The following is a 27,159-nucleotide window of genomic DNA, read 5'->3' as shown; positions in this document are numbered from 1 at the left end:
GCTCAGCATGATATTATACAGGTAATCTGTAAAGTCTTGGGGATAGTCTGTAAAGCACATTCTCTGCAGTACCTTGTCCTAATCTCCTAGGATCCAAAGCAAAGAGAAATCAGTGGTTCTTTTGGTCTGGAACTATAGTGATCCTTCTGACAACAGAGCAATCTTCCAGGGGATTCTGATTTGCCCCTCCTAGGCAGCTGCAGCTGGGAGCTGCAGAGGGAGACACATGGGTACAGCGTTCTCTCTGACGTCCTTTCTCAGTGTAGAGTCAGCAGCCCCTGCCAGAAGCTGGTTCCTGCTTGCCTTCCTCTGCTCCCCAAAAGCCTGGTTTATGTATCTCAGCAGCAGAGAGAGGGCCAAGGTCATGGTAAAGCTGCCTTCCTGAAAGCTGTTGTGATGCCAGGATTATGCCACCAAAGCCCCATGTTGGGGTGGGACTGGGAGAGCTCAGAAGCCTGCAGGGAGCCCACATACCAGGATCTAGGAAGCGACCACTAGTCGCTCAGTTGTGAGGAGCCTCCTGTGTGTTTTGGCTGCTGCTATAAGTGTGTCATTCACTTTGATTTAGCCTTAAGTAAAAGACGGATTATTTTGCTTTAAATACTGTCAAATTAGGACATCATAAACCAAATTAATGAGCTGGTGAAGGCAGAGCTGGAAGCTTTCCCCAAAAGCATAATAGCACAGGTGACATTTTGCTGATGTTTAATGGTAAGCAAGGGAAAGGGGAATTTTTTCTTTTCTGGAAACTTCTCACTGCTGTACAGAGAAAAAATCATATTCTCATAGACTTCTCAAAGTGGTACCTTTGTAGCCGCAGGCAGAGGGGAGTAATGGTGTACATAGTCTGTGATGCTGTCCAAATAAAAAGGGGAACCCTGATCTATTGAGAGTTGATGGTATGATAAAGGGAGCATTATTCCCCCTAGAAGTCCCAAACGTCCCAAATGGGAAAGGGTTCTGAACACCTTTTTTTCTCAAAGATGTGACTCTTTTCCAGTAATTGGTTCTGTGATCCAGGTGATATTGTTGACTTTATTAAGCAATATCCATAGGGTGTAGAAAGGTTTGGAGACACAGGGACTTAAATATCCACAGAGACCTAGAGCTTATGCAAGGAAAAGCATTTTTCTCCTGAAAGTCTTAGGTTCCCTTCAAAGCAGAACCCAAGGTAAGGATTTTGAGTGCAAGGAATTTATTTGGGAAATGATCCCAGGAAGCAGGAGTGAGGGGGTGAGAAGAATGAGACAAGGAAAGAAGAAAAGCCAGTGTAAGAGCATGTTTTCAAGGCTGTGAGGGCTCGGTGCCAGAACTTCTGAGAAGCATCAGAGCACCTTCCAGAGTTGCCTGTGTAAGGATATGAGATGGGGCGACTTAGCCTGCAGCTCTGGCCCCCTCGAGGGTGTGCCCAATGGCAGGAACCCTACCACTTATCTGGGCAGTGCCAGAGAGATTCAGGTATATGCTTTGGGGGTGATGTCATGGATGGTGAGTCTTTGCTTGCCCAGAACTGTCCAGTGCAGCTGCAGCTGAAGTGTGAGTCCACAGCATCTAAAGACAGGCTCCGAGACTCCACTTGAAAAGAGCTGGGTATGACAGAAACCATGGGGGGCGGGGGGCACCTGATCCAAAGATCAGGAGAACTCAGGGAGTGCTTCCTGGAGAAAGTGGAGGGTTTTTGTTGTTATTGTTGGGTTTTTTGTTTGTTTTGTTTTTAGATGTTTTTGGCTGGGGCCAGGTTTGAACCTACCACCTCTGGTATATGGGGCCAGCACCCCACTCCTTGAGCCACAGGCACCACCCTGTTTCTTTTGTTTTGTTTTTGTTTTTGTTTTTTTTTTAGAGACAGAGCCTCATGCTGTCGCCCTCAGTTGAGTACTGTTGCATCACAGCTCACAGCAACCTCCAGCTCTTGGGCTTAGGTGATTCTCTTGCCTCAGCCTCCCAAGTTGTTGGGCCTATAGGCGCCCGCCACAATGCCCGGCTATTTTTTTGGTGCAATTTGGCCAGGGCCGAATCCACCACCTTCAGTATATGGGCCCAGCGCCCTACTCACTGAGCCACAGGCACACTGAGCCAGAGTGTTTTTTGTTATTTTGCTTTTTTGTTTTTGTTTTTTTGTGTGTGTTGTTGTTTTGTCTGTTTGTTTTTTTGCAGTTTTTGGCCAGGGCCAGGTTTGAACCTGCCACCTCTGGTATATGGGGCTGGCGCCCTACTCCTTGAGCCATAGGCGCCACCTTTTGTTGTTGTTTTTGTTTTTGAGAGATGAGGTTTCTCTTTGTTGACCAGGCTGGAATATACTGGTGCGATCATAGCTCACTGCACCCCCAAACTCCTGGGCTCAGGTGATCATCCTACTTTAGCCTCTCAGGTATCTAGGACTACAAGTGCAAATTTTTATATATTTTGTAGAGACGAGGTCTCAATATATTGCCCTAACTAGTCTTGAACTCCCAATCTCAAATGATCCTCTAGCCTCACCTCCCAAAGGGTTGGACTGGGCTGGGATTAAAGGTGTGAGCCACAATGTCTGGTCAGGAAGTGGTTTTTAAGCTGACACAAGACTATGTGAATGAGAGAGGCAGATAGAAGTGAACTCCAAGTTCAGGACTGTGTGTTGGGAACATAGATGATGATATATGCAGCAAGTAAAGAAGTTTAGACTTTATTATAAGGGTGATTAAGGGTCAGTGAAAAGGCGTGTAAGCAGAGACACATGATAAGTAAGCTTTGCATTTTATAAAATTCTTCCACGTCAATAGATGCCGGCAAACGTGTTGAATGAGGGAGTTAGGAGGCTACCGAATTACCCAGGTGATACAAGAATGAGAACTTCGGCAGTAGCGATGAGGAAGGAGAGAAGGGAAAAGACTTGAGTTCTATGAAGTTTCCATATCACCACTCACGCTGATAGGAGTACAGTACAAAGGTAGAATAGTTTATATGTGTATTGATAGATTGTTGTAGAGGCTGGAAAAGAATGTTGAGAACACGTGAATTGAAAGCTCAGTTCACATTTACATTCCTCTTAAACACACTGGGAAGTAAAACAACTGACAGGAAATCTCTCCAGTAACTTCTCACCTTACAGGCAAGACAACCCAGCACACCACACTTTGAGCCTGAAGAGACCTCACTTTGTCCTTGAGCTGCCACATCCTCTGTTGGCTTGACCTTTGTTGTATCATTTAGCCTCTCTGAACTTTATTTGTCCAACCCAACCCAGGGATGATGCAGCCTATCCAGCCTATTTTGAGTTGATACTAAGCTCAGTGTGTAGAGGGGTGTGACTGAGATCAGGAAGCTAACATCCTCTCTCCCACTGTTAATAGAACGAGAGTGCTTAGGGTACCACTAGTTGTTCAGCCCCAAAAATCTTGTGTTTGAGGCTCAGTGGCCATAGCTCAGTGGTTAGGACACTGGCCACATACACCGGGGCTGCTTAACCCAGCCCAGGCCAGCTAAAACAACAATGACAACAACAACAAAAAATAGCCTGGCGTTGTGGCAGGCCCCTATAGTCCCAGCGACTTGGGGGGGCTGAGGCAAGAGAATCACTTAAGCCCAAGAGTTTCAGGTTGCTGTGACGCCACGGCACTCTAACGAGGATGATATAGGGAGACTCTGTCTCCCGCCCCCAAAAAAGAATCTTGTGTTTGGTGTGGAGCTGCTCACCCCAGGCACACAAGGCTAGTAGTCCCTCACCAATGCTGGCAGGGAGGTGGGGTTTCAGAATCCATGAAGGTGATGTTAGGTCATCTCAAAGATGATCCTCTTCCCACCTGGAGACCCAGTGTTGCTCTATCTCATGTCTTAGTGAGAATAAGTTGAAAAGATGGCTTTGCAGGCACTTGCAGAATGAGCATTCTAGACAAGTGGAAGTTACTATTATAGGTAGTAGACCTTGGGATGTTAGCTCGTACTGTTTAAATGTTTTAACTCTCTCTCCTCCGTGAGGCAGAAAATAACCCAATTTCTTACATACTGGTAGATAACTTGTTTTAGTTTCATGAAGAGACTGAACCTTCCCTTTATACCACCAGCTTAACAAATACATTCTGTTTTTTTTTTTTTTATTTTAGTTCACACATTTAACATTAATTGGAAACGTTTGGCCTGCAAAGACTTTGAGCGTACGAGGTTTCTCCCACAGTCCACGATAGCATCTCCAGCAAGCAGAGCACAAATGGTGTATTCCCTGTTTTCAGAGTGAGGAATGTTCTCCATCTCCTGGCAAAAGCCAGGACATAACTCATAGGAGTTGAAAGGAAATTTATTTTAGAACCCTTTCATAGTACTGTGACTTCTTGCTCATTAGTATTGGGAGCTGGTTTGCTTTACAGCGGTTCTCAACTTGTGAGTCACGACCCCTTTATAACAATGAAAAGACATCCTGCATATCAGTTATAACATTATGATTAATAACAGTAGCACAATTACGGTTATGAAGTAGCAACAAAAATAATTTTATGATTGGGGGTCACCACAACATGAGGAACTGTATTAAAGGGTTGTGGCATTAGGAAGGTTGAGAACCACTGTCCTAAAAGATCCCCCCCACCCCGGGCTTTAAAACTGAAGTGATGACAGTGACTCAGAGTGGCTAATGATTATAGTACCCTGTGCCAGATGCTGTTCTAGCCCTTTGCATACCCACAGCCTGTGAGTAAGCATTCACTTTGTGAATTAGAAAATCAAGGAACGTGCAGTTAAGTAACTACTCTAGTCACCAGGTAAGCTAGAAATGGGACCTGGGCATGTGACTCCAAAGCTCTGCATGAACCATGCTGCTCTTCCCACTTCTTGCAGGCAGGGACTTGTCTCACAGAGGTCTGAAGGAGGCAGGATTTCCTGTTGGAAGCCCAGGAGAACAGTCAGAGGTGTTAAGCAGGAAAAGTACATTAGCATTCTGGTCTACTTACAGTGTTCTCCCCCCCCCAGGAAGGAAATACCCTAGATATGAACATGGCTTCCACTAAGATAAGTGGCTCCAATCGAGCAGACCCCATGCCCACCAGAAGAACCATTAATCAAGAGATAGAGTTTTTACATACTACATCTTTTGTGTTTTCTCTTTCTTTAGGTTAAAAAGATCAAGTGGTATGAGCAATCTTTTGGGGAAAATTGGCACCAAGAAGCAGAAAATGAGCACCCTTGAGAAGTCCAAATTGGACTGGGAGAGCTTCAAGGAGGAAGAGGGGATTGGTGAAGAACTGGCCATCCACAATCGAGGGAAAGAGGGGTAAGGAGTAAATTCTGTTCCTTTGACAATCCTCAGAATTTGGAAATGGTTTATTGTAGACAGACAGCCCAGCTTAAGCAAACAGGAGCTTTTCATGGTGAAATGAAAAATGTGAGTGCTTCGGTTTGTCAGTGAAGCTGTTCTTGTTGGGTGAGTCCTGTCAGTGGTAAAGGGAAGGTGATGTGTGAGCAGCACTTCTCTTGGGGCCAGTCACATCCGCCAAGCTGAATTTGCTGAGCGACAGATCCAGTGAACTGGCAGTTGCCTGATTTATTCACATGGTCGCATCTGGTTCACAGCACCGTTGGCCGGACCTGAATGATTTGGGCTTCTGAGAATCCAGACAAGCTAAATTGCTCAAAATGCTTCAAAAATGAGTGCATAGGTGGTGTGGCTTTTTTTTTTTTTTTTTTTTGTCCATGTCCTTATGGCTCAGGGTGGGGCTTTACCCTTAGCTGCAGCCTGTATGGTATGTCAGGGCCTCAGACAGGACCCCAGGCTGTCACTTGTACCCCTTCCTTCACTTTGGAATATAAAGAGGATTCCATAAACTCTGTATTCTGTTAAAAAGGATCCCTTCCTCGTCCTGTTGGTCTTTGTGATGATTAAACAAAAAAATCAAAAAAGAAATGGAGTTCAGTAAGTACTTAGGAACCTCAGAAGGAACTGAGAAGTGTGTCCATCACTCAAGGTCAACATTCCTTATGCCTTACAGTGAAAGGAAGTGTTGCATCGCCTCTGCCCCACTCTAGTCAGCTCTCCTCCAGCACACACTGGGCACCTCTGAGTCTTGGCTCCTTTGCCAATAAAATGGGAACAATGATACCCTGACTCTGTGATTATGATGAGCTTGTGAGAAAATATATGTAACATAAAACACTTTATAGAAGGCCTATCACACAACACTTGCATTAAGTAGAAATAAAGACAGGTGAGGGATTTATTTTGGGAGTCATATTTCTAAATTAGGCTTTAAGATTATTTGAATGAACTTGGAAGAGAACTAGTATGTTTTTTAAAAAAAAAGTTTAAGCTCAGCGCCCATAGCTGAGCTTATGGTTAGGACGCTGGCCATATGCACCAGGGCTGGTGAGTTCGAACCCGGCCGGCAGCTGCTGAACAACAACGACAACAAAAAACAGTTGGGTGTTATGGCTGGCATCTGTAGTCCCAGCTACTTGGGAGGCTCAGGCAAGAGAATCGCTGTGAGCTGTGACACCACAGCATTCATACTGAGAGCGACATAGTGAGACTCTGTCTCAAAAAAAAAAGAGAGGGGAAAAAAAGTTTAAATGACTTTGTAAACTCATTTAACTACTAGACTTCTAGGTCAGTCTTCTCTCTCTTTTTTTTCCCCCCATCTCAGCCTCTCAAGTAGTTGAACTATAGGCACCGCAACAGCACCTGGCTATTTTTAGAGATGGGGTCTCACTGGAGCTTGGGCAATCCGCCTGCCTTGGCCTCCCAGAGTCCTGGGATTACAGACTTGAGCCACTGTGCCCAGTCTAGGTCAGTCTTTCTAAGCTGAAATGCTACAGAACAGGGGAGGAGAAGCCAAAGCCATCTGGAGAAGGCCCAGGAGGAAGTTCAGACAGGAGTCAGGGTTATCTTTCCACCACTCTGCTAGATGAGACTGGTTCACACCTATAATCCCAGCCCTTAGGGAGGCCAAGGTGGAAAAGTGGAGAATCACTTGAAGCCAGGATTTCGAGACCAGCCTGGGTAACATAGCAGACCCTATCTGTATAAGAAAAAAAGAAATATTAGTCGACCATGGTAGCATGCATCTGTAGTCCCAGATACTCAGGAGGCTGAGGCAGGAGGATCACTTGAGCTCATGAGTTAGAGGCTGCAGCAAGGTATAATTATACCACTGCATTCCAGCAACAGAGCAAGACCCTGTCTCTAAAAAAAAGAGAGAGAGATGGTGGGAGGCTCTGAAATTTGCTCTAAACCTCTCCACTGTGCTTCAGCTCTAGTAACTCACAACTCCCTCCTGTTCTATTCTTGCACAGTGACGTAAGGCGGCAGAGGAACTGCCAGTGTGTGCTATCTCTTATATGGGTTGGGCAAGGTTCACTCTGCTTGAGTTAATAGAGGTCTTATAAAAGTAAGGAGTGGTGCTGTTGAAGATAAGAGTTAATAAAATGTGGGCTGGAAGAGAAAACAAGATTAAAAAGGACATCTGCCCAATGAGGACATTTTAGGCAATGAAAAAATCATAGAACAGGGTTAGGGAACAACTAATAGCATGCCACTTATATGCTCTGCTTTTCCCTCCCCTGTCTGAGGCTCTTTCCCTCCCCACCCCGCACCAGGCCAGATGATTCTGCAGATGTGCTTGTGTTCTTCCAGTGCAGACCTGATGACTTCTGTGCTCACCTGTCCTCCTCAGTGCCCATCCTGACCCCTCCACACCTTTTCTGGCTCCTGCAGGTGGATTAAAGGAGCCCAGCGCTCAGGCCAGAGAAGAGTTCTTCAGCTCTGGTTCTCACTTTGACCATGTGAATCCCCTGGGGAAATTTTCCAAAGTTCACATGACCTCTGTACAGAGGTTCTGAATCAAGAATCTAGAACAGAAAGGTCACAAACATCTATATCTTTAAATTTTACTCCATAGGTGATTCTGATGCACAGCCAGGGTTGAAAAATCACTAGACCACAGGATCAAAATTCTAGAGGGGTAAGTTGGGAGTGGGGGCTCACGCTTGTAGTGCAAGCTATTGAGGAGGATGAAACAGGAGAATCATTTGAGCCCAGGAGTTCAAGTCCAACCTCAGCAACTCAGTAGCAAGGCCTCCATTACTTAAAAATTCAAAGGTGAGCAGTCTAGGAGGCCGAGGAGATGGATTGCCTGAGCTCACAGGTTCGAGACCAGCCTGAGCCAGAGCGAGACCCCATCTCTAAAAATAGCCGGGCACTGTGGTGGGCACCTGTAATCCCAGCAAATATATTTTTAAGTTTCTTGTTTACTTTAAACACAGTAAGGCAGGCTCAGCGCCTGTAGCTCAAGTGGCTAAGGCTCCAACCACATAGACCAGAGCTGGCAGGTTTGAATCCAGCCCAGGCCTGCCAAACAACAATGACAACTACAACCAAAAAAAATAGCCGGGTGTTGTGGCGGGCGCCTGTAGTCCCAGCTACTTGGGAGGCCAAGGCAAGAGAATCGCTTAAGCCCAGGAGCTGGAGGTTGCTGTGAGCTGAGATGCCACGGCACTCTACCCAGGGCGACAGCTGGAGGCTGTGTCTCAATATATATATATACATATAAATAATATTAATAATAAACACAGTAGGCATACCTGTTATAAAATATGTCTCTCAGTTTGGCATCTGTAGCTCAGCAGTTAGGGCCACATGCACTGGGGCTGGCGGGTTCGAACCCGTCCCGGTCCTGCTAAACAGTGACAACAACAAAAAAATAGGCAGGCCTTGTGGCAGGCACCTGTAGTCCCAGCTACTCACGAGGCTGAGGCCAGAGAATTGCTTGAGCCTAAGAGTCCAAGGTTGCTGTGACCTGTGACCTGTGACACCACGGCACTCTACCAAGGGTGACAAAGTGAGACTGTCTCCAAAAAAAACAATTCAAAGGTAAGAGTCGAGCAACCAATTGCCTTTCCAACACACACACATGTGGAGAGCTGGCTTCAAAGATGACAGGAAGGATAAGGGGATTTTTGTTGAGAAGCATGTCCCATGCAGAGTTGACAGGAGGGAAGCACAGGAACGGAGGCTAGAAGGGCTTTCAGGGCAGAGACATCTCAGGCCCCAACTTCTTTTACACAGGTGCCAACAGCAGCAAGGGGATCACCTGGGAGGAGCCTCCTCTGAGAGAACATTTAGACTCCTCAAGGAGTATACCTCTTTTTTGTTGAAACTAAGAAGGGATAAAGAGCATATTGGATAATAATGTCATGTTTGTCATGGTTCTATGTGTGTGTGTGGGAAGGGAGGCATGGGGTTTGTTTTTGAGATAGGGTCTTGCTCTGTCACCCAGGCTAAAGTGCAGTGGTGTCACCTGGTTCACGCAGTCCTCCTGCCTCAGCCTCCTGAATAGCTGGGTCTACAGGCACACACCACCATGCCTGGCTAATGTCTCTATTTTTAGTAGAGATGGAGTCTTATTCTTAGGCTGGTCTTGAACTCTTTTTTTCTTTACTTTTGAGGCAGAGTCTCACTCTTTTGCCTTTGGTAGAGCACTATGGCGTCACAGCTCACAGCAACCTCAAACTCTTGGGCTTAAGCAATTCTCTTGCCTCAGCCTCCCAAGTAGCTGGGACTACCGGCGCCCGCCACAATGCCCAGCTATTTTTTTTGTTGTTGCAGTTTGGCTGGGACCGGGTTTGAACCTGCCACCCTCAGTATATGAGGCTGGCACTCTACTCACTGAGCCACAGGTGCCGCCCACTCCCGGCTATTTTTTGTTGCACTTGTCATTGTTCGTTTAACTGGCCCAGACTCAGTTCGAACCCGCCAGCCCCAGTGCATGTGGCTGGCGCCCTAGCCACTGAGGTACAGGCACCAAGCCGAGAGACATATTTTATAACAGGTATGCCTACTGCATTTAAAGGAGTAAACAAGAAACTTAAATTACAAGGAAATGAAACTATGAAAAGTAGCCTAATACATTTCAAAGAGAACCAGACAAAAAATGTGGAAATGAGAAATGCAATAACCATAATTAAAAACTAAATGGACAAAAAAAAAAAAAAACCTAAGTGGAAAGAGAATCTATAAACTAGAAGCTGGGTGTGGTACTTCATACCTCTAGTCACTTCAACTTGGGAGACTGATGTGGAGCCAGCGAGGTGGAGGCTGTAATAAGCAATGATCAGGCCATTGAACTGCAGACTGAATGGTGGACCAAGCCTCTGTCACAAAAAGAATAATAAAATTAATTTTCTAAAATAGAAGCAAAATGTATAACTGCCAAAGAGGGAAAAATGGGATTTTTTTAATTAACCAAAAAAAAAGAACAAGCAGGATAAATAGGACACACAAAATAAGAGGTAGATTTAAGACTAAATTTATTGGTACTTTGATTAAATGCCAACAAACTGTATACTCCAGTTAAAAGACAGAGATTGACACACTGAATTAAAAAATAAAAACAAAAAAACTATTTGCTATTGAAAAGAGGTATATCTAAAACAGTGAGATACAAAAATGTTGAAAATAGAAACATAGGAAAGAAGATAAATCATGCAAACACTAAAGCTGATGGAGCCACATTCACGCTGGACAAAGTAGCCTTCACAGCAGGAACTTCCCCAGAAATAAGAAGTAGGTCTTCTGGCTCGGCACCTGTGGCTCAAGTGGCTAAGGTGTCAGCCACTACACCTGAGCTGGTAGGTTCACATCCAACCCGGGTCCGCCAAACAATGACGGCTGCAACCAAAAAAATAGCTGGGCATCGTGGCTGGCGTCTGTAGTCCCAGCTACTTTGGAGGCAGAGGCAGGAGAATCGCTTGAACCCAGGAGTTGGAGGTTACTATGAGCTGTGATGTCACAGCACTCTACCCAGGGCGACAGCTTGAGGCTCTGTCTAAAAAAAAAAAAGTAGTATGTCTTCTCATAATGATAAAAATGTCTGATTTATCTGAATTTAAATTAGAATGTGCCATTTGGCGTTACCTACCAAGGGACAGATAGTCATTCTTGCGACTCAGCAGTCCCACTCCTAGCTTTGTTCCCAACAGAAATTCAGTTGTATGTTCCCCAGAAGACATATATCAGAATAAAAATAACATCCCAAAACTAGAGACAATCCAAATGTCTATCCTCTAGTGTAATAGAGGAATCATGATACATTCACACAATGGCATACGCTTCAGCAGTGGGCATGAATATAGCATCATAGCACAAAGGATGATTTTTGTTTTTGTTTTTTTGAGACAACATCTCACATTGTCACCCTTGGTAGAGTGCTGTGGCATCTTAGCTCACAGCAACCTCAAGCTCTTAGGTTTAAGTGATCCTTTTGCCTCAGCTCCCAAGTAGCTGGGACTACAGGTACCTGCCACACGCCTGGCTATTTTTAGAGACGGGTTTTTGCTCTGGCTCAGGCTGGTCTCTAACGTGTGAGCTCAGGCAGTCTGCCCACCTTGGCCTCCCAGAATGCTAGGATTATAGGTGTAAGCCACCATACCCGGCCCTAATGAATTATTTTTGTAAATGGAATGTAAGATTCCATTTACATGAAGGTCAAAGACAGGCAAAACCAATATGTGCATTATGTCAACTTGTGAAAGAAGCAAGTCACAAAAGAATACACACAGTGTAATTTTACTTATGTCAAATTCAAACATAAGTACAGCTGAACTTTAATGTGAGGAAACAAAAACCTGAATGGAAAGCCAGGAAGTAAGGACACCGATCCTGGTGAGCTGTCTCCTGAGTGGGCTGCACATGCTGGGTGGAGAGCTACACAGGGGCTGCCTCCTTCCTCCGACTTGGTAACGGCCGCACAAGTGCTTACTATAATAATCCACTTGCCCATCCTGTGCACTCTTCTGTGCAAGTGTTACACTTTACAGTAAACTGAATTGAACGTACACTCAGATCTGGGCTCTTCCACCATGCCATGGGCACAATCCCCAGTTTTTTCATCTATAAAGTAGAACTATTTAAAATGCCTCTCAGAGTTATGGGAATTGAAATTCAGGCAAATGCCTGGCATGTTTATAAATAGAAGCCCCATCCCTTTTCCCCCCAGTCCTCTGCTCACTTTTCTTTCTCCCACCTGCCATTATCGGCCATGTCAAGTCTCAGGGCCTCTTGGAAAGCTAGATGTGTTACTCCTTTAAATCCCTTCCTGATATATTCCTGCCAATTCTTCAGGAATATTTTCCACAGTGGTGGGAAATAAAGCTTAGAGATATCTCCTCCCAGTCTCCCTGGCTGGCCTCTCCTGGGCTTTTGTACTTGGTAAGTCCCAAGGCTGGGCCCTGGGCAGCCATCTCTTCTTCCTCTCCTGGAAAGCCCCCTAGTTTCAAGATTCATCTACCATTTTCTGCCAGTGACTCAAAAAAAAAAAAACTAGCTGTTTCCTGCCCTGACCAATCCACCAAGCCCCAAACTGACCTATCAGCTGTTAGTTGACATCTCCATATGGATATTCAAGGCACACATCAAACTTAACATCCAAAACCAAATCCTTGCTTTCTCTTCATAAACTGACTTCCTCCTCAGACTTGTCAGGAAACGGCATAGTCACTATACCCCTTACTGTTGAAAGAAAAACTAGGCATTATCCCCAATTTATTTCTTTCCACTCATATCCCACAAGTCCAGTTGGCAGTTCGGTCCCAGAATATTTCAGCACCTCCCACCCCAACACAAGCTGCAGATTCTGCTTGCTACCTGCATATCCTTCATCCAGTCTCCACCCAGCAGCCAGGCATTGTGGCTCATGCCTGTAATCCCAACACTGTGGGTGGCCAAGGCAGGTGGATCATTTGAGCTCAGGAGTTAAAGACCAGCCTGAGCAAGAACAAGACCCCATCTCTACTAAAAAAATAGAAAAAACTAAAGCCAGGCGCAGTGGCTTACCTCTATAGTCTTAGCACTCTGGGAGGCTGAGACAGGTAGATTGCCTGAGCTCACAGGTCTGAGACCAGCCTGAGCAAGAGCAAGACCCCATCTCTAAAAATAGCCGGGCGTGGTGGCAGGTGCCTATAGTCCCAGCTACTTGGGAGGCTGAGGCAAGAGAATCACTTGAGCCCAAGAGTTTGAGGTTGCTGTGAGCTATGACGCCATAGCATTCTACCGAGGATGACAAAGTGAGACTGTCTCAAAACAAAAAAATCAGCCAGGTATAGTGTGGCTCATTGCCTGTATCAGAAGGCTGAGTTAGGGGGATTATGAGTCCAAAAATTTGAGGTTGCTGTGAGCTACGATGACACCATGACACTCTACCCAGGGCGACAGAGTGAGACTATCTCAATTAAAAAAAAAAGTATCATTTAACAATGCAGACCATTGTTATTTCTTCCCTGCCAAAAGTCCTCCCTCCAGTAGCACTTCAAATCAATGTTCACTGGGCCCTCTGCTCTGGGCTCACTGCCCCAGTATAATGCTCCACCACCATGAGGCTGTGGTTGGTCATCCAGGGCACAACAACTAGGATGGTACTCTTTAGGTAGCCCCACCTGGAACCCTGGTTCACATCATCCCATTTGATTTTCTCTCTCACACTTAACCATCTACTAATGCATGTTGTGTATGGTAAACCCCCAAGGGTGGGGTCTTGTTCCCTACTGTGTCACCAGCCTAGAGCAGATGCTGCACCATTTTGCTATCCGAACAGCCATCCCACTTACTAGCAGATAGTCACTGCTTTTGTTTGGTGGCCTAGCAGGATTAGAACTAACCACCCAAGGCTGGGCATGTTGCTCACGCCTGTAATCCTGGGAGGCCCAGGCAGCTGATTGCTTCAGCTCAGGAGTTCCAGGACTAGGCTGAGCCAGAACAAGACCTGTCTCTAAAAAAAACTGGCTGGGGATTGTGGCGGGAGCCTGTAGTCTCAGCTACTCAGGAGGCTAAGGCAAGAGAATCACTTGAGCCCAAGAGTTTGAAGTTGTTGTGAGCTTTGATGCCATGGCACTCTACCATGAGCAATAAAGTAAGACTCTTTCTCAAAAATGAAAAAGAACCACCCAGAAAGAAGGGCATAATACATTAAAAAAAAAAAAAAAGAGATGAAAACTTTACATCTTTTGTATTAACAAAAGGAAAAACCAGAAAATCCTTTAGGTTCTAAAGTCCCTCTGGTTCTAAAAGAAAAAACCAGAAAATCCCTTAGGTTCTTAGCACATTTTATTTTAAAAAGTGAAGAGCCTCTCAAGTGGGCCACAGAAGGCAATAGGAGCAGTAACAGAAAGAATGCTGCCCCGCACCACACCCCTAAGCTTCCCTCCCTGTGGACTAGTCTGAGTCATGCTGGGTCCCCAGGAGGGCTGGGCACAGGCCAGAAAAGCACCAAGATGGGAAATGAGTATGAGCCATCCATATCACTTGTCAGCGGGCAGTTCTGTTCTGGGACTGTGACCCACTTGTAGTGTCAAAAACTTCCTAAGACTTGGTGGCCACCTTTGAGGAAATGACCTTCCTAATAAGCCCTTTCTCTTTCTGGAGCATATGGTCTCTGATCCAGTTGTCCTGGGTTCTTAGGCTCTGCAGTGATGAAGTCGAGTCAGAAATGGAAGCCAGAACCCCAGACCCCATCACAACTCTCATAGCCATTTTTGTCTTTATTGTTTATAAAGCATTCCTCACAGAGTTTCATTTATTGTCAAAGAGGTATTATAATTTTTATTTCTGTTTTATAGAGAAGAAAAAAATAAGACATAGGAAATTGAGTATCTTGTCCAAAGTCACAAAACAGTAAATGTCAGAGCCACTCACATCATCAGCACCTTTTCTGTCTCTCAGCAGTAGGGCGTCCATAGTCAGTAGTTTTGCTCATGGTCAGCTCTTGGCAGTAAACCAAGGCCATCACAAGCATCCTGTTAGCAGCTGCAGATGGCTGCACAAGGGGGAATAAAGTCGCCAGCCCTGCCTTGATGGCCTTTGTCTGGGCTGCCCTTGAGAATTCAGTTGCATCTTGCACATGTTCGCCTCACTGCTGCCTGAGGCCTTCCCTCAGCTTGAACTGCGCTGCCTGTTTATCACTAGTCTCAAGGTCAGGCAGATCCAACACAGCCTTCAGGAACCTGCAAGGTCTTTACTGATGCTCAGCAAGCATCCTAATTTAAGTATCCCTTCCTCTTTATTTTATTTATTTATTTATTTTGAGACAGAGCCTCAAGCTGTCTCCCTGGGTAGAGTGCCGTGGCATCACAGCTTATAGCAACCTCCAACTCCTGGACTCAAGCAATTCTCCTGCCTCTGCCTCCCAAATAGCTGGGACTACAGGTGCCTGCCACAATGCCCAGCTATTTTTTGTTGCAGCCGTTGTTGTTGTTTGGCGGGCCCAGGCTGGATTCGAACCCGCCAGCTCAGGTGTATGTGGCTGGTGCCTTAGCCGCTTGAGCCACAGGCGCTGAGCCAATTCCTTCCTCTTTAAAGGGAAGTCGTGAAGAAAGACCACAAATGTCCTAAGCTGCATACTTTCTCCTCCCCTCCACCTGATCTCCCAGCGGGTAGTGCTGGGAGATCTCTTGAAACATGCCCTAAATTACTCTTGTACCTGGGTTAATAACAGCCCCACAAGATCTCCTGCATGGGTCACCCGTGTTTTCTGTTGGCACTTATAAGGAGCAATAAAGAGCACTGCTGTCAAAACACTAATCCCCAAGCTGTGCATGGTGGCTCATGCCTGTAATCCTAGCACTCTGGGAGGCCAAGGCAAGAGGATTGCTTGAGCCCGAGTTGGAGGTTGCTGTGAGCTATGACACTATGGCACTCTACCTAGGGTGACAGCTTGAGACGCTGTCTCAAAAAATAAAACAAAAAAACCTAATCTCCATGGTAGTGCACTCACCCAGGGCCTGTAGCTAGGGTGGAAGGAGAACTGCTGTGGTGGGTGAGACCACTCTGGCAATTTTGGTTAGCAGCCCCCACTGGAGAATCACATGTCCATCAGTGGTAGACGGGAGGTGAGTTTATTCTGTTGTGAGTCTACACTTACCCACCCCAGTGCCTATGCCCCCTTTTTCTCAATCAAGAGGGGTCTGCAGTCTCTACAGCTTCTGTGATTGCCAGGAAATCTGAAATTCAAATTTAATTAGACATCCAATATCTTTACTTGCTAAATCTGATAACTCAAACCCTGAGGGTGTATAGTAAACCTGAGATTTAGCCGTGTCATTCTGTTTCCAGCCAGTCTGGCCTCCAGACAAGGTGGTGGTCACTAGCTGCTGATAAGAGGCATGGAGCCCTGTGCCATCTCGCATACCTCTGCAGGACTAGTGGAAGCTGGCTTCCTAAAATGATGGTGACGGTGATGGTACCTAAAATTAGGTACCGTTTTATGAACACATGCTCTGTGCCCAGCGTTGTGTATACGCTATTTCGTTCCGTCCACACAACAGCCCTTCAGAATAGGGATGATTAGTGTTTTTTGTTTGCTTTGGGTTTTTTGGCTAGCATTTTTTTTTTTTTTGAAGAGGAAATAAAATTGGCAATGTTATGTGGGTTGCCCAAAGTCACACAGTAAGCAAGTCAAGATTCAAACTCAAGCACACACCTATAGTCCTAACTACTTGGGAAGCTGAGGCAGGAGGGTCAGTTGAGGCCAGGAGTTCAAAGTTACAGTGAGCTATGATTAGGCCACTGCACTCCAGCTTGGATGACATAGCAAAACTGTGTCTTAAACAGATTTTTCTTTTTGAGACAGTCTCACCTTATCGCCCTCGGTAGAGTGCCGCGTGCCGTGGCGTCACAGCTCACAGCAACTCCAACTCCTGGGCTTAGGTGATTTTCTTGCCTCAGCCTCCCGAGTAGCTGGGACTAGAGGTGCCCGCCACAATGCCCGGCTATTTTTTTGTTGCAGTTGGGCCAGGGCCGGGTTTGAACCCGCCACCCTCAGTATATAAGGGACGGTGCCCTACCACTGAGCCACAGGTGCCACCTTAAAAAAAAATCTTGGACTCTAAGCCCTCTAGTCTCATACCCTGCATGCCTCTGGCCAGTCGTCTGTAGTAAGATCTAGAGTTAGTGACCACAAGCCTGGCAAGAAGGCAGATAGCTTGAACTGCACTTCCCAGGATGCTGCTGGGAGGGAAAATAAGGCCCTAAACTCTGCAAAGAAACACCAGTTCCTAAACCTGGTAACATTCTTACTATAAATGTAATGACCTTGTAATGAGATGCACATTTTCCACAGTGCAATAAAAGAAAAATTAGTGCAGAGATTCAATTATGTCTCCCATTTTCAATGGCAATTTTGCTCTCTCAGTAGATTAATTAGCAGCAGAGATATCCTCCCCCCAGGCAGACCTCGGCACACTTTATGACAAGAAGGTGCATTAAAATGCAGCTGCGTCTCGTTAAGCAGCCCCGTCTCCTCCTGGCAAGCATGCCCACCTCCTCCCTCACCGCCCCCCACCCCCTGCTTCAGCCTCAGTGTCCTTCCACCCTACCTGGAAGAACGAGGGGAGCCTTGTTTACTGAAACTGGCCCCAGATTGGGGGGTAGAGTGTCAGCCTTTTAAGGGATCCTGCATTCCTTTAGAGGGATTTAGGGAAAGGGCTCCTGTGTTATCTTCGCAGAAACAACCTGGCCCCAAATCGAATGGAGGATACCAAGGAAAGAAGAGAAGGATGAGAGGAAAGAAAGCTAAAAGCAATTAAGTTGTTTTTGTTGTGTATCTATCACTTAGTTAAACAAAACCCAAAACAAAATAGCTTCTAAAGTGTGTGCTTTAAGTACCTCTGCTCACTTCACCCTCACAGCAGCCCTTGGTGTTGTTCTTGCTATCTTTATTTCTTCCATTTCTAGATGCACCCTTTTCACTTATTTTTTAAGAAACTGGGTCTTGCCCTGTTGCCCAGGCTAAAGTGCAGTGGTATTATGGTATCTCACTTGGAGCTCAAACTCCTCTGCCTCCACCTTCCCATTAGCTGAGACTGCAGGCACCCACCACAACACGTGGCTAATTTTTCTATTTTTAGTAGAGACGAGGTCTCATTCTTCCTCAGGCTGGTCTCAGACTCCTGAGCTCAAGGGATCCCCTCACCTCAGCCTCCCAGAGTACTGGGATTACCACACCAGCCCCTTTTCACATTTTGATTATATATGCAGGATGCATAGCTTTTGCTCACCCACCAACTCAGCACACCACCAAGGCTACCATGTTGCTGTGGAGAAGAACAAGCTTCAGAGATCTTGTCTACCGTTGCCCAGCTAACACATAACCAAGTGAGGATTTGAACCTGTTCTTAACCAAGCCCATGTTCTTTTTTCTTCCCTCAAAGTCTTATTATGAAATTGCAACATTTGCCTGCCCCCTAACCTGTGATGTACTTTCCCTTTGATAAGTTGGTGCCCTGTCCTTTTCATTTTATTTTCTTTCACTTCTGAACAAGAAACATCCATCCTTTTTGAGACCCAATCTGAGTGGTTTGGTTGTTACCAGAAGAGTCACGGTTGGTCATTCTGGGCACCACCAACTATGTTCTGTTCGCAGTGACTGTAACCCGGTTTGTACCTGGGGGTGGGACCATGTAGGGGAGGCAGTTTCTCCGACTGGATTCTGCTGACAAGCATTGTTTCCATCTTCTTCTAGGTACATTGAACGGAAAGCTTTCCTAGACCGAGTGGATCACAGGCAGTTTGAAATTGAGCGAGATCTTAGGCTGAGCAAAATGAAACCTTGACGTCCTGGGCAGAATCAATGGCAACTTAATCCTGTTTACAATGTGAGCTTCTTTGCATCTGTGAAATATTTTCCAGTGTTTCTCATCACCTGTTTCCTAGTAAGGTCTGTCTTTCTACATTGAAATTCTTTCTATCTTGATTTCATGTGATTTCATTCATTTTACTTTGAAAAGTTTGTCCCGAAATAAATAAATAAATAAATAAATAAATAAATAACCAGACCTTTGAGGAGCTGTGCAGATGATGACCTCACTTGCCCAGCCTCTGTTCTTCTGCAGAGCCCTCTCCAGTCCCAGCCAGCACCTGCCAGCCGTGGTGAAGAGAGCTGACAAGCCAGGGTGTGAATTTCCTGGGACCGTGAGGCTCTTCCTGCAGTCAGGCCTGTCCTGAAGACCTCTTTAGCATGAATGGATCGCCAGGGCCTGGGGAATTTGTTCTCCGTTCCACTCAGGCCTCTCTCGTAGTCTCTGTCTCTCTCCTGAATGGGATTCCTACTGACATGACGTAAGGCAGAAAGTAAGGATATATTATTGCTGAATTAACACATTTTTTTTCCTTCCTTTTCCCTCTTATCAAAAAGTCAAGTTGAGATGTGCTCCCACCTCCGTAATTCATCATTTTGGTTTATCAAAGTGTATTCTGAAGGACTTTCTTTATTGTATTCCTTAAAAAAATTTAAATCCCAGACTTCTACTTTAGAGTCAGACTTCTCTGGGGAGCAGCAAAAAAGAGAGAAACAAATCTTTGGTGAAGAAGGAAATGGATGGGGGTAGAGACCATTTCCATGAATAAAGCACTATACCCACACCTTCTGGTGTGCATGGGTGTGCATGTGTGTTACCCGAGTCACATACAAGGTTGGGGTGAAGGTTCCAAAGACTGGGATCCATTTCCTGCTCATACATCCCAGCTGTGTGACCTTGATCACAGGGCAGTTTCCTGCACTTCCGTTTTCTGCTCTGTAAATGGCATGAGTAACACCAGTACTACTGGGGTGAGGTGAGCTGGTGAGCTGAGGGGTATGAGCACCAGCTCATGGCAGGTCTCCCAATCTAGGCCTCTACTGTGTGGTCAGAGTTCATGACAACCAAGACCTAATTGTCAACACTAGATGGTTATGGAATTATGGGTCTCTTTACTCAGAAAGGTCACAGACTACATTTGAGGACATTGTTCACATCCACTCTGATAAAGGATTCTAGAAGCGTTAATAGAGCTTGTAGGCCAGTGATAGAACAAGCGAAGTGGCTGGTGAAGTTGTGAAGCTCTCAGTTGTGAGGTTCCTGCACTAAGACACAGGAATAACAGAGGAAAGTCCTTTAACCTAAGACCAGCTAGCGTTTTGATTAGGGTAAGACAGGCAGACCTGTGGGCGGTGCCAGCCAAGCTCTGAGATGCAAGTCCTCCGAGCTGGTCTCACTGCTGCATTGCCCGTTACTCAGCCGTTTGCATGACTGCTTCCCTGCCTCCTCTGAGTTCTGAGTGCCTCTAGCATTCCATTTTATAGCAGCCAGTGTTTCAGTCACATACGAGCCACGTCCTCTCCCTGTCTGAAAACTGATTTGGAATCCTACAGAATAAATGACAGTGGGTTCATAATAAGTTAGGGTTTTTTCTTTTTAGCAAATGTTCCCACCTTTGAAGGCTTAAGAGATAAGACAGAAGCTGCAAAAGTGTGCTGGGTTCTTCCCGCATGTGAGTTTGCTCTTTTTGCTTTGCTCCAAGGCATGGAAAAAGAAATCAAATGTGTTGATGAAAATTACAAGTGTGTGCCTAGATCCTGCCTGTCCTCAAGATCCAGCCCTTACCCAGGCTCTTCCATCGGCACCCTGCACTAGAGCAAGGTCACCACTGTGCAGAAAGGTCATTCCATTCTGCTGTCTCCAGAGAGGCCCATCTTTCCCCGGCAGGTTTGCTGCACGCATCTGACCTCCATAGGACGACTCCTTACCTTCCATGAGTTTTTGAGAAGGCCCTCTAGTCTAATCCCTTTTAACAGAATCTGGCTACTTTTCATAGCTGTTGGCTCTGTTCCTGTTACAGTTGCCCCCCCCCCCATGTGTAGAACCCTACTTTGGTGTCCCATACTTTTCCCATTTTAAACTGTGCCATCTGCCTTGACTTCAGCTGTCTCTCTGATCTCCCTGGACCCTCTTTCAGAGCCTTCTGTGCTGACATCACTTTCTCTCCCTGATGAAGCCCCTCCTCTGCGTGACACATGTGCATGTGTATGTCTGTGCACACATATCATCGTGCAGAGATATTTAAGAGCTTCAAGGCCAGGCGTGGTGGCTCACACCTGTAATCCTAGCACTCTGAGAGGCCAAGGAGAGTGGATTGCTTGAGCTCACGAGTTTGAGACCAGCCTAAGCAAAATTGAGACCCCCATCTCTACTAAAAATAGAAAAACTGAGGCAAGAGGATCATTTGAGCCCAAGAGTTGCAGGTTGCTGTGAGCTATGATGTCACAACTCTCTGCCCAGGACAACAGATTGAGACTCTGTCTCAAAAAAAAAAAAAAAAGGGGGGGGAGGAAATTAGGAATAGGTAATAAGTCAGCCAACAAGGACACCTAGTATCCATCTTTGTCATAAACCAGCAGACTTTTCTCCATTTGTTCTTTAAAATTGCCCCAGAGGGTTTGGTGGGCGCCTGTAGTCCCAGCTACTTGGGAGGCTGAGGCAAGAGAATCGCTTAAGCCCAAGAGTTTGAGGTTGCTGTGAACAGTGACGCCACAGCCCTCTACTGAAGGCAACATAGTGAGACTCTGTCTCAGAAAAAAAAATTTGCCCCAGAGGAGTGTGTGGGATCAGAGATGTAACAAGAGTGGCCAGTTGTTGAGGCTGGGACAGGAGTATTGTTACACCGATTATATGATTCTCTCTGCTTTTGTATAGATTTGAACTTTTCATAATAAAATATTTTTTAAATTGTGACAGAAAGGTACATTTGAGCTCTGTATAATAAAAGTGCTCCAAGCTTGAGGGTGGAAGCTCCCCTTCACCATGCAGGTCTGACAGTGGCCAAGAGTGTGGTAGAGGGGACCCTGGCCTAGGAAAGAGGTCCTATCTACCTCCTAAGATTTTGTGCTTCTTTGAACAGCTTAGAAATGGCAAGCTTTACAGATTCTGTGTCATCTCATCTGTCCAGACTTTGAAGCATCTTCTCTGACACCTTTTCATTCCTCACTGCTGTGGATCAAATTCAAGGGACAGCAAGACAGGGTCAATGGGCATTTACATCTGGTCTCTGAAAATGAGTGGATTTTTCTTGTAGCTGCAAACCGGGCCCCAGGATACAGGAATCTGCTCAGACCTGCCTGGCCTTCCATGCAGCTGAGTGCTATGGCTGCAGAGCAGTGTGTGTCCCCAGCACCACCCAGCAACCCTGGGTCACTCTTGGACCTTCCTCTTGATCATCTGTGCTCCTGCCTGAGCCCACCGTGCCTTCAGTGATACCCGCCTTCTCAGCAGGCATTGCTGCCTGTCCCAGCTTCTTCCTACCTCAGTCAGAGGCCTAAGCTGTCTCAACAGCGCCTAGCCTTTCTCAGGGGGCCACCATGGCCAGCCCAGCTGTAGGAGCTGATTAAAGTGTGTTCATCATCAGTCAAGAGTCACTTTTTCAAACTGCAAAAAAAAAGTCACTTTTTCTGGCCAGGTGCTGTAGTCCCAGCACTCTGGGAGGCCAAGGTTGGGTGGATTGCCTGAGCTCACAGTTTCAAGACCAGCCTGAGCAACAATGAAACCTTGTCTCTAAAAAAAAAAAAAGCTAGGGCGGTGCCTGTGGCTCAGTGAATGGGGTGCTGGCCCCATATGCCAAGGGTGGCGGGTTCAAACCCAGCCCCCGCCAAACTGCAACCAAAAAATAGCCGGGCGTTGTGGCGGGCGCCTGTAGTCCCAGCTGCTCTGGAGGCTGAGGCAGGAGAATCGTGTAAGCCCAAGAGTTAGAGGTTGCTGTGAGCTGTGTGACGTCATGGCATTCTACCCGAGGGTGGTACAGTGAGACTCTGTCTCTAAAAAAAAAAAAAGCTGGGTGTTGTGGCAGGCTCCTGTAGTCCCAGCTACTCAGGAGGAGGAGGCTGAGGAAGAGAATCGCTTAAGCCCAAGAGTTCGAGCTTTCTGTGAGCTGTGACACCACGGCATTCCACCAAGGGTGACAAAGTGAGACTGTCTCCAAAAAAAAAAGAATCACTTTTAAAGTCTTATTTGAACCATCGCAGACATTATCACATCTATGGTTTTTAGTAACAAGTGAATAATACTTTATCTGGCTCATCACATTCACATTTAGTGAAAACTAACCTGTCCAACTCCAAAGGAAATGATGTCCCTCATCCAGGAGTTGGGAATTGTCAAGGAAAATGTTTGCAGGAAGTGGGAAGTGGAAAGGATGAGTCAGGCTGAGAGGCGTCTGGCAGTCCTCTGCCTGTAAGTGCTCTTCCCTGCCAGGGCCTGAGTGGCTGACAAGGACAGTCCAAGGACGACTCCTCAGCTGCTCCTGCAGAACCCAGGGACTCCCTGGGAGCTCAGCTCCTGGCCTTGCTCTTGCTGTCAGTCCTTTGTTTTCTCCACGTCCCAGATGTGCTTATTGGATTTCCAGGACATCTGGTCCCTTCTCATTACTGAAAAAAACTGCCCTAAAACAGGGTAAAGTCAAAGAATCAAGCAAGCCTCTTGACATGCTCTGCTTACCTACTTCCTGAGGAACAAGGTGCTCTAATTAGCAACTCGGCATAAGGTCTCTAGGGGCAAAAGGGGACACGTGAAGAACTAAGTCTTGAGTGAGCTGTACACTGTTGGAGCTGTAAGGAGGGACTGGACAAAGCCCTGGCAAACACTTAGCCCGGTGCCATCTTCTTGAGTCCATGCCGTTCAGCAGATTAGCCAAGTGGCTAGCACTGTGGAAGGGCAGAACTGAACAAAATGGAATGATGATGCCTCTGGCACCTGGCCAGGGACCAGGAGGCCAGGCGATAGGCTGTCCAGGTGCTGTGCTGCCTCGTGGCATCAGCAGGCAGGTAGTGCAGTGGGCGTGGCAAGATGGAGTGTGTGACGGGATGTGTTGATGGTTTGTGTGGTGTGATCTGCGTGGGGAAGGGACCTAGAACAGGCTTTGAGTGTGTGGCCTTCTGCTTTTGTATGGTTTTTCTTTTTTTTTTGTCCAGGGCTGGGTTTGAACTCGCCACCTCCAGCCCTACTCCTTGAGCCACAGGCGCCACCCTGGCCTTCTGCTTTTTGGTATCATTTCTTACCCACAGCTGGAATTGCTCAGGCATGTTGGGTAAGACTCAGGAGTTTTTGTTTTTGTTTAGAGAGAGAGTCTCACTCGGTAGAGTGCCATGGCATCACAGCTCACAGCAACCTCCAACTCCTGGGCTTAAGCAATTCTCTTGCCTCAGCCTCCCAAGTAGCTGGGACTATAGGCGCTCACTATAATGCCTGGCTATTTTTTGGTTGTAGTTGTCATTGTTGTCTGGCAGGCCCAGGCTGGATTTGAACCCACCAGCTCAGGTGTATGTGGCTGGCACCCTAGCTGCTGAGCGACAGGTCCAAGCCAAGACTCAGGACTTTTTAATTACCAAAACTATAAGTACAAATAAGAGTTGGTCTGAGAATGGTGGGCTCTGGGGGAAAGATCAGAAGCTCTCCACTTCAGCAACAAATGTGCCAGGTGCTTCCTCGCATTTATCTAGTTAGATCCTCTGCCCATCTTACAGAAGAGGAAACTTGCCTGAGGTCATCCCGTAAAACAGCCAGTGGTCACACCCACAGGGCATGACTGCAGGCAGGATGTGGGAGGGACGAGATGAAACAGCCTCCGTCCCCTTCTGGATCCCAGCACTATGGGAAGGAAAGACTTGAGGGCCAATGGTTGGGAGAACGAAAGGTTGAGAAGGTGCCTGCAGTCCAAGAGGATGGCAGCCAGCCTACCAGTGCCAAAGTTTCCATCAGAGTTCACCAAGATGTGGGCACACTGGCTTCGGCTCCTGGTCCTGCCCACGCCTGGGCAATGTCTGAACTGCTTTCTGGCAGGGGGAAATGAGTTGCCGAGAAGCCCTCCCCTACACGCCCTTTGGCCTCAGTTTAGACAGGCCTGGTGGCAGGTGTCACCATGTCTTAAGCTCCACCCATGATCACGGTTCAGCGTTGAACAGTGCTGTCTTCTCTGCTTTAGGGCGTGAGGGAAGGACTTAGTGCCCAGATGGCTGCAGGCACTTGGTGTGTGGGAGGCTCAGAGAGTTGGTACAGTGAGTGGCACTCCCACTGTCCCACCCTTCCCAGCAGGTGTGCCCAGGATTCCTCCCTCAGCCTTTCTTGCTAAGTCTCTTACTGCTACTTTTGTTTAGACCCTCCTAGGACAGTTTGACCCCAAAACGCTATTAGATGCAATCTTTGTGCAGAGGCAGGTTTGACTTCAACAAGGAAGTGGGTATAGAAGTCCAGCAGCATCCTCGCCAACGCCCTGCAGCAGCCCACACCGCAGAGCCCCTCCTCAGAGCCTCTTTCCGTGGTCCAGCTTTCAGTGTTTGTGATCTCGGAAAGCTGTGGGTGGACTTTCTGAGCCTGTACTCAAAGATACCAGGTGCCTATGTAAGGAGTGTGGCAGTGGGTCAGTCCCTGGGTGGCATCCTGCCTCTGACCACCCTAGCTCAGCCTCTCTGAGTCTCAGATCCCTTGCTCTCAAAAGACGGCCGGGCACGATGGCTCAGGCCTGTAATCTAGCACTCTAGGAGGCCGAGGCAGGTCGATTCCCTGCAGCCTGAGGGAAAGCAAGACACACACACCCCCCACCATCGCTACTGGAAAAAAAAGAAAAACAGGCAAGAGGATAGCTTGAGCCTGAGTTGGAGGTTGCTGTGAGCTATGATACCACAGCATTCCACCCAGGGCAACAGCTTGAGACTTTATTAAATGAAATACAATATCCACGTGTTAAGTATGGATATGTAATTGTCCTCCTAGCTCCTCGTTCCCAAGAAAGCCAAGCCTATGGATGTATAAATCAGAACCCCTTTAAAGAACACTTCAGCATGGGCGGCACCTGTGGCTCAAGGAGTAGGGCGCCGGTCCCATATGCCGGAGGTGGCGGGTTCAAACCCAGCCCCGGCCAAAAACCAAAAAAAAGAACACTTCGGCAAACTTTAATAAATCTGCATCCGTACCAGGTCTGTGACCCAGCAATGCTATTCCAGGGCTGACACCCTTGAGAAGTACCAACACACGGAGGCAGGACTGCAGCTAAAGTGTTCCTTACTGGACGCTTGGGACCAGAAGTGCTTCTGATGTTGGATTTTTCTTGGGGGGTGGGGGGGTGGGATTTGGAATATTTGCATTATTCCAAATCCAAAATTATGAAATTCCGAATGTTCCAATGAGCATTTCCTTTCAATGACGATGCTCGGAAAGTTTGAGATTTGGGGGCCAGGTACAGTGGCCCATGCCTTAATCCCAGCACTGTGGGAGGCTGAGGCTGGTAGATCGCCTGGGCTCATGAGTTCGAGACCAGCCTGAGCAAGAACTAAATAGCCGGGCTTTGTGGCAGGCGCCTGCAATTCCAGCTACTTGGAGGACTGAGGCAGGAGGATTGCTTGAGTCCAGGAATTTGAGGTTGCTGTGAGCTATGACAGCACAGTACTCTACAGAGGGCAACAAAGTGTGACTCTGAATAAATAAATAAAATAGAAAGAAAGATAAGAGTTTAACAAGATGTGTTTGTACAGATTTCTCAGCCTTCACTTCCCATCCCCGGTGATAAGAACATCTTTTCCTTTTGGTATAGGGAAGACACACTTCATCTGCCTTTAAGGAAAGGAAGGAAAGTTACAGTGTCCTCGCCTCTGCTAATTTTCTTTTTTTTTATTTATTTATTATTATTTTTTTTTTTTTTTTTTTTTTTTTGTAGAGACAGAGTCTCACTTTACCGCCCTCGGTAGAGTGCCGTGGCCTCACACAGCTCACAGCAACCTCCAGCTCTTGGGCTTACACGATTCTCTTGCCTTAGCCTCCGGAGTAGCTGAGACCACAGGCGCCTGCTACAACGCCTGTCTGTTTTTTTGTTGCAGTTTGTCCGGGGCTGGGTTTGAACCCACCACCCTCGGTATATGGGGCCAGTGCCCTACTCACTGAGCCACAGGAGCCACCCCTGCCTCTGCTATTTTTCAAGGGCCTTTCACTCAACGTAGTCAGTAGACCATAGTAGCATATTTGGGGTGGCATGTTCTAAATGCCTTCATGACCCAATGCCCGCTAGAGAATGGATCAATTTGAAAAGTCACACAATGGCATACAACTCAGCAGGGAGATGAGTCAACCAGGGCCATGTGCATCAACATGGATGAACCTTGTAAGGAGCAGTGGTGCAAAAAACAAATGGCAAAAGACTCATGATCCCAGCTACACAAACTTAACAACATGTAAATTCAGAGGTGAGGATAGCCCACGTTGCAAGTGTACTATGTGCCACTGAATTACACACTTTGAAATGGTTTTATATTCTGTGGTTTACAGGTGTGGTTTTATATATTAAATTGGGAAGGAGCAAAGAAAAATTTTTTAAAATTAGAAAAATCAAAAATTGGGAGGTAGGGACACAGCTAC

General features: G+C 46.7%; 1 protein-coding gene across 1 annotated transcript in view; it reads left to right on the top strand.

Annotated features, from left to right (window-relative positions):
* Positions 1-18,778, top strand: part of CFDP1 (craniofacial development protein 1) — a 106,345-nt gene extending 87,567 nt beyond the window's left edge. Inside the window, exons 6-7 of the mRNA XM_053608124.1 lie at positions 5,084-5,242; positions 18,471-18,778. Of these exons, the coding sequence (XP_053464099.1) occupies positions 5,084-5,242; positions 18,471-18,561 (250 nt within the window). The 3' untranslated portion in view covers positions 18,562-18,778. The remainder of the gene's footprint in view (positions 1-5,083; positions 5,243-18,470) is intronic.
* The last annotated feature ends 8,381 nt before the right edge of the window (positions 18,779-27,159 follow it).

Source organism: Nycticebus coucang, chromosome 2, assembly GCF_027406575.1.
Source record: "Nycticebus coucang isolate mNycCou1 chromosome 2, mNycCou1.pri, whole genome shotgun sequence".
NCBI lineage: Eukaryota > Metazoa > Chordata > Mammalia > Primates > Lorisidae > Nycticebus > Nycticebus coucang.
This window is presented reverse-complemented; position numbering and strand designations above follow the sequence as displayed.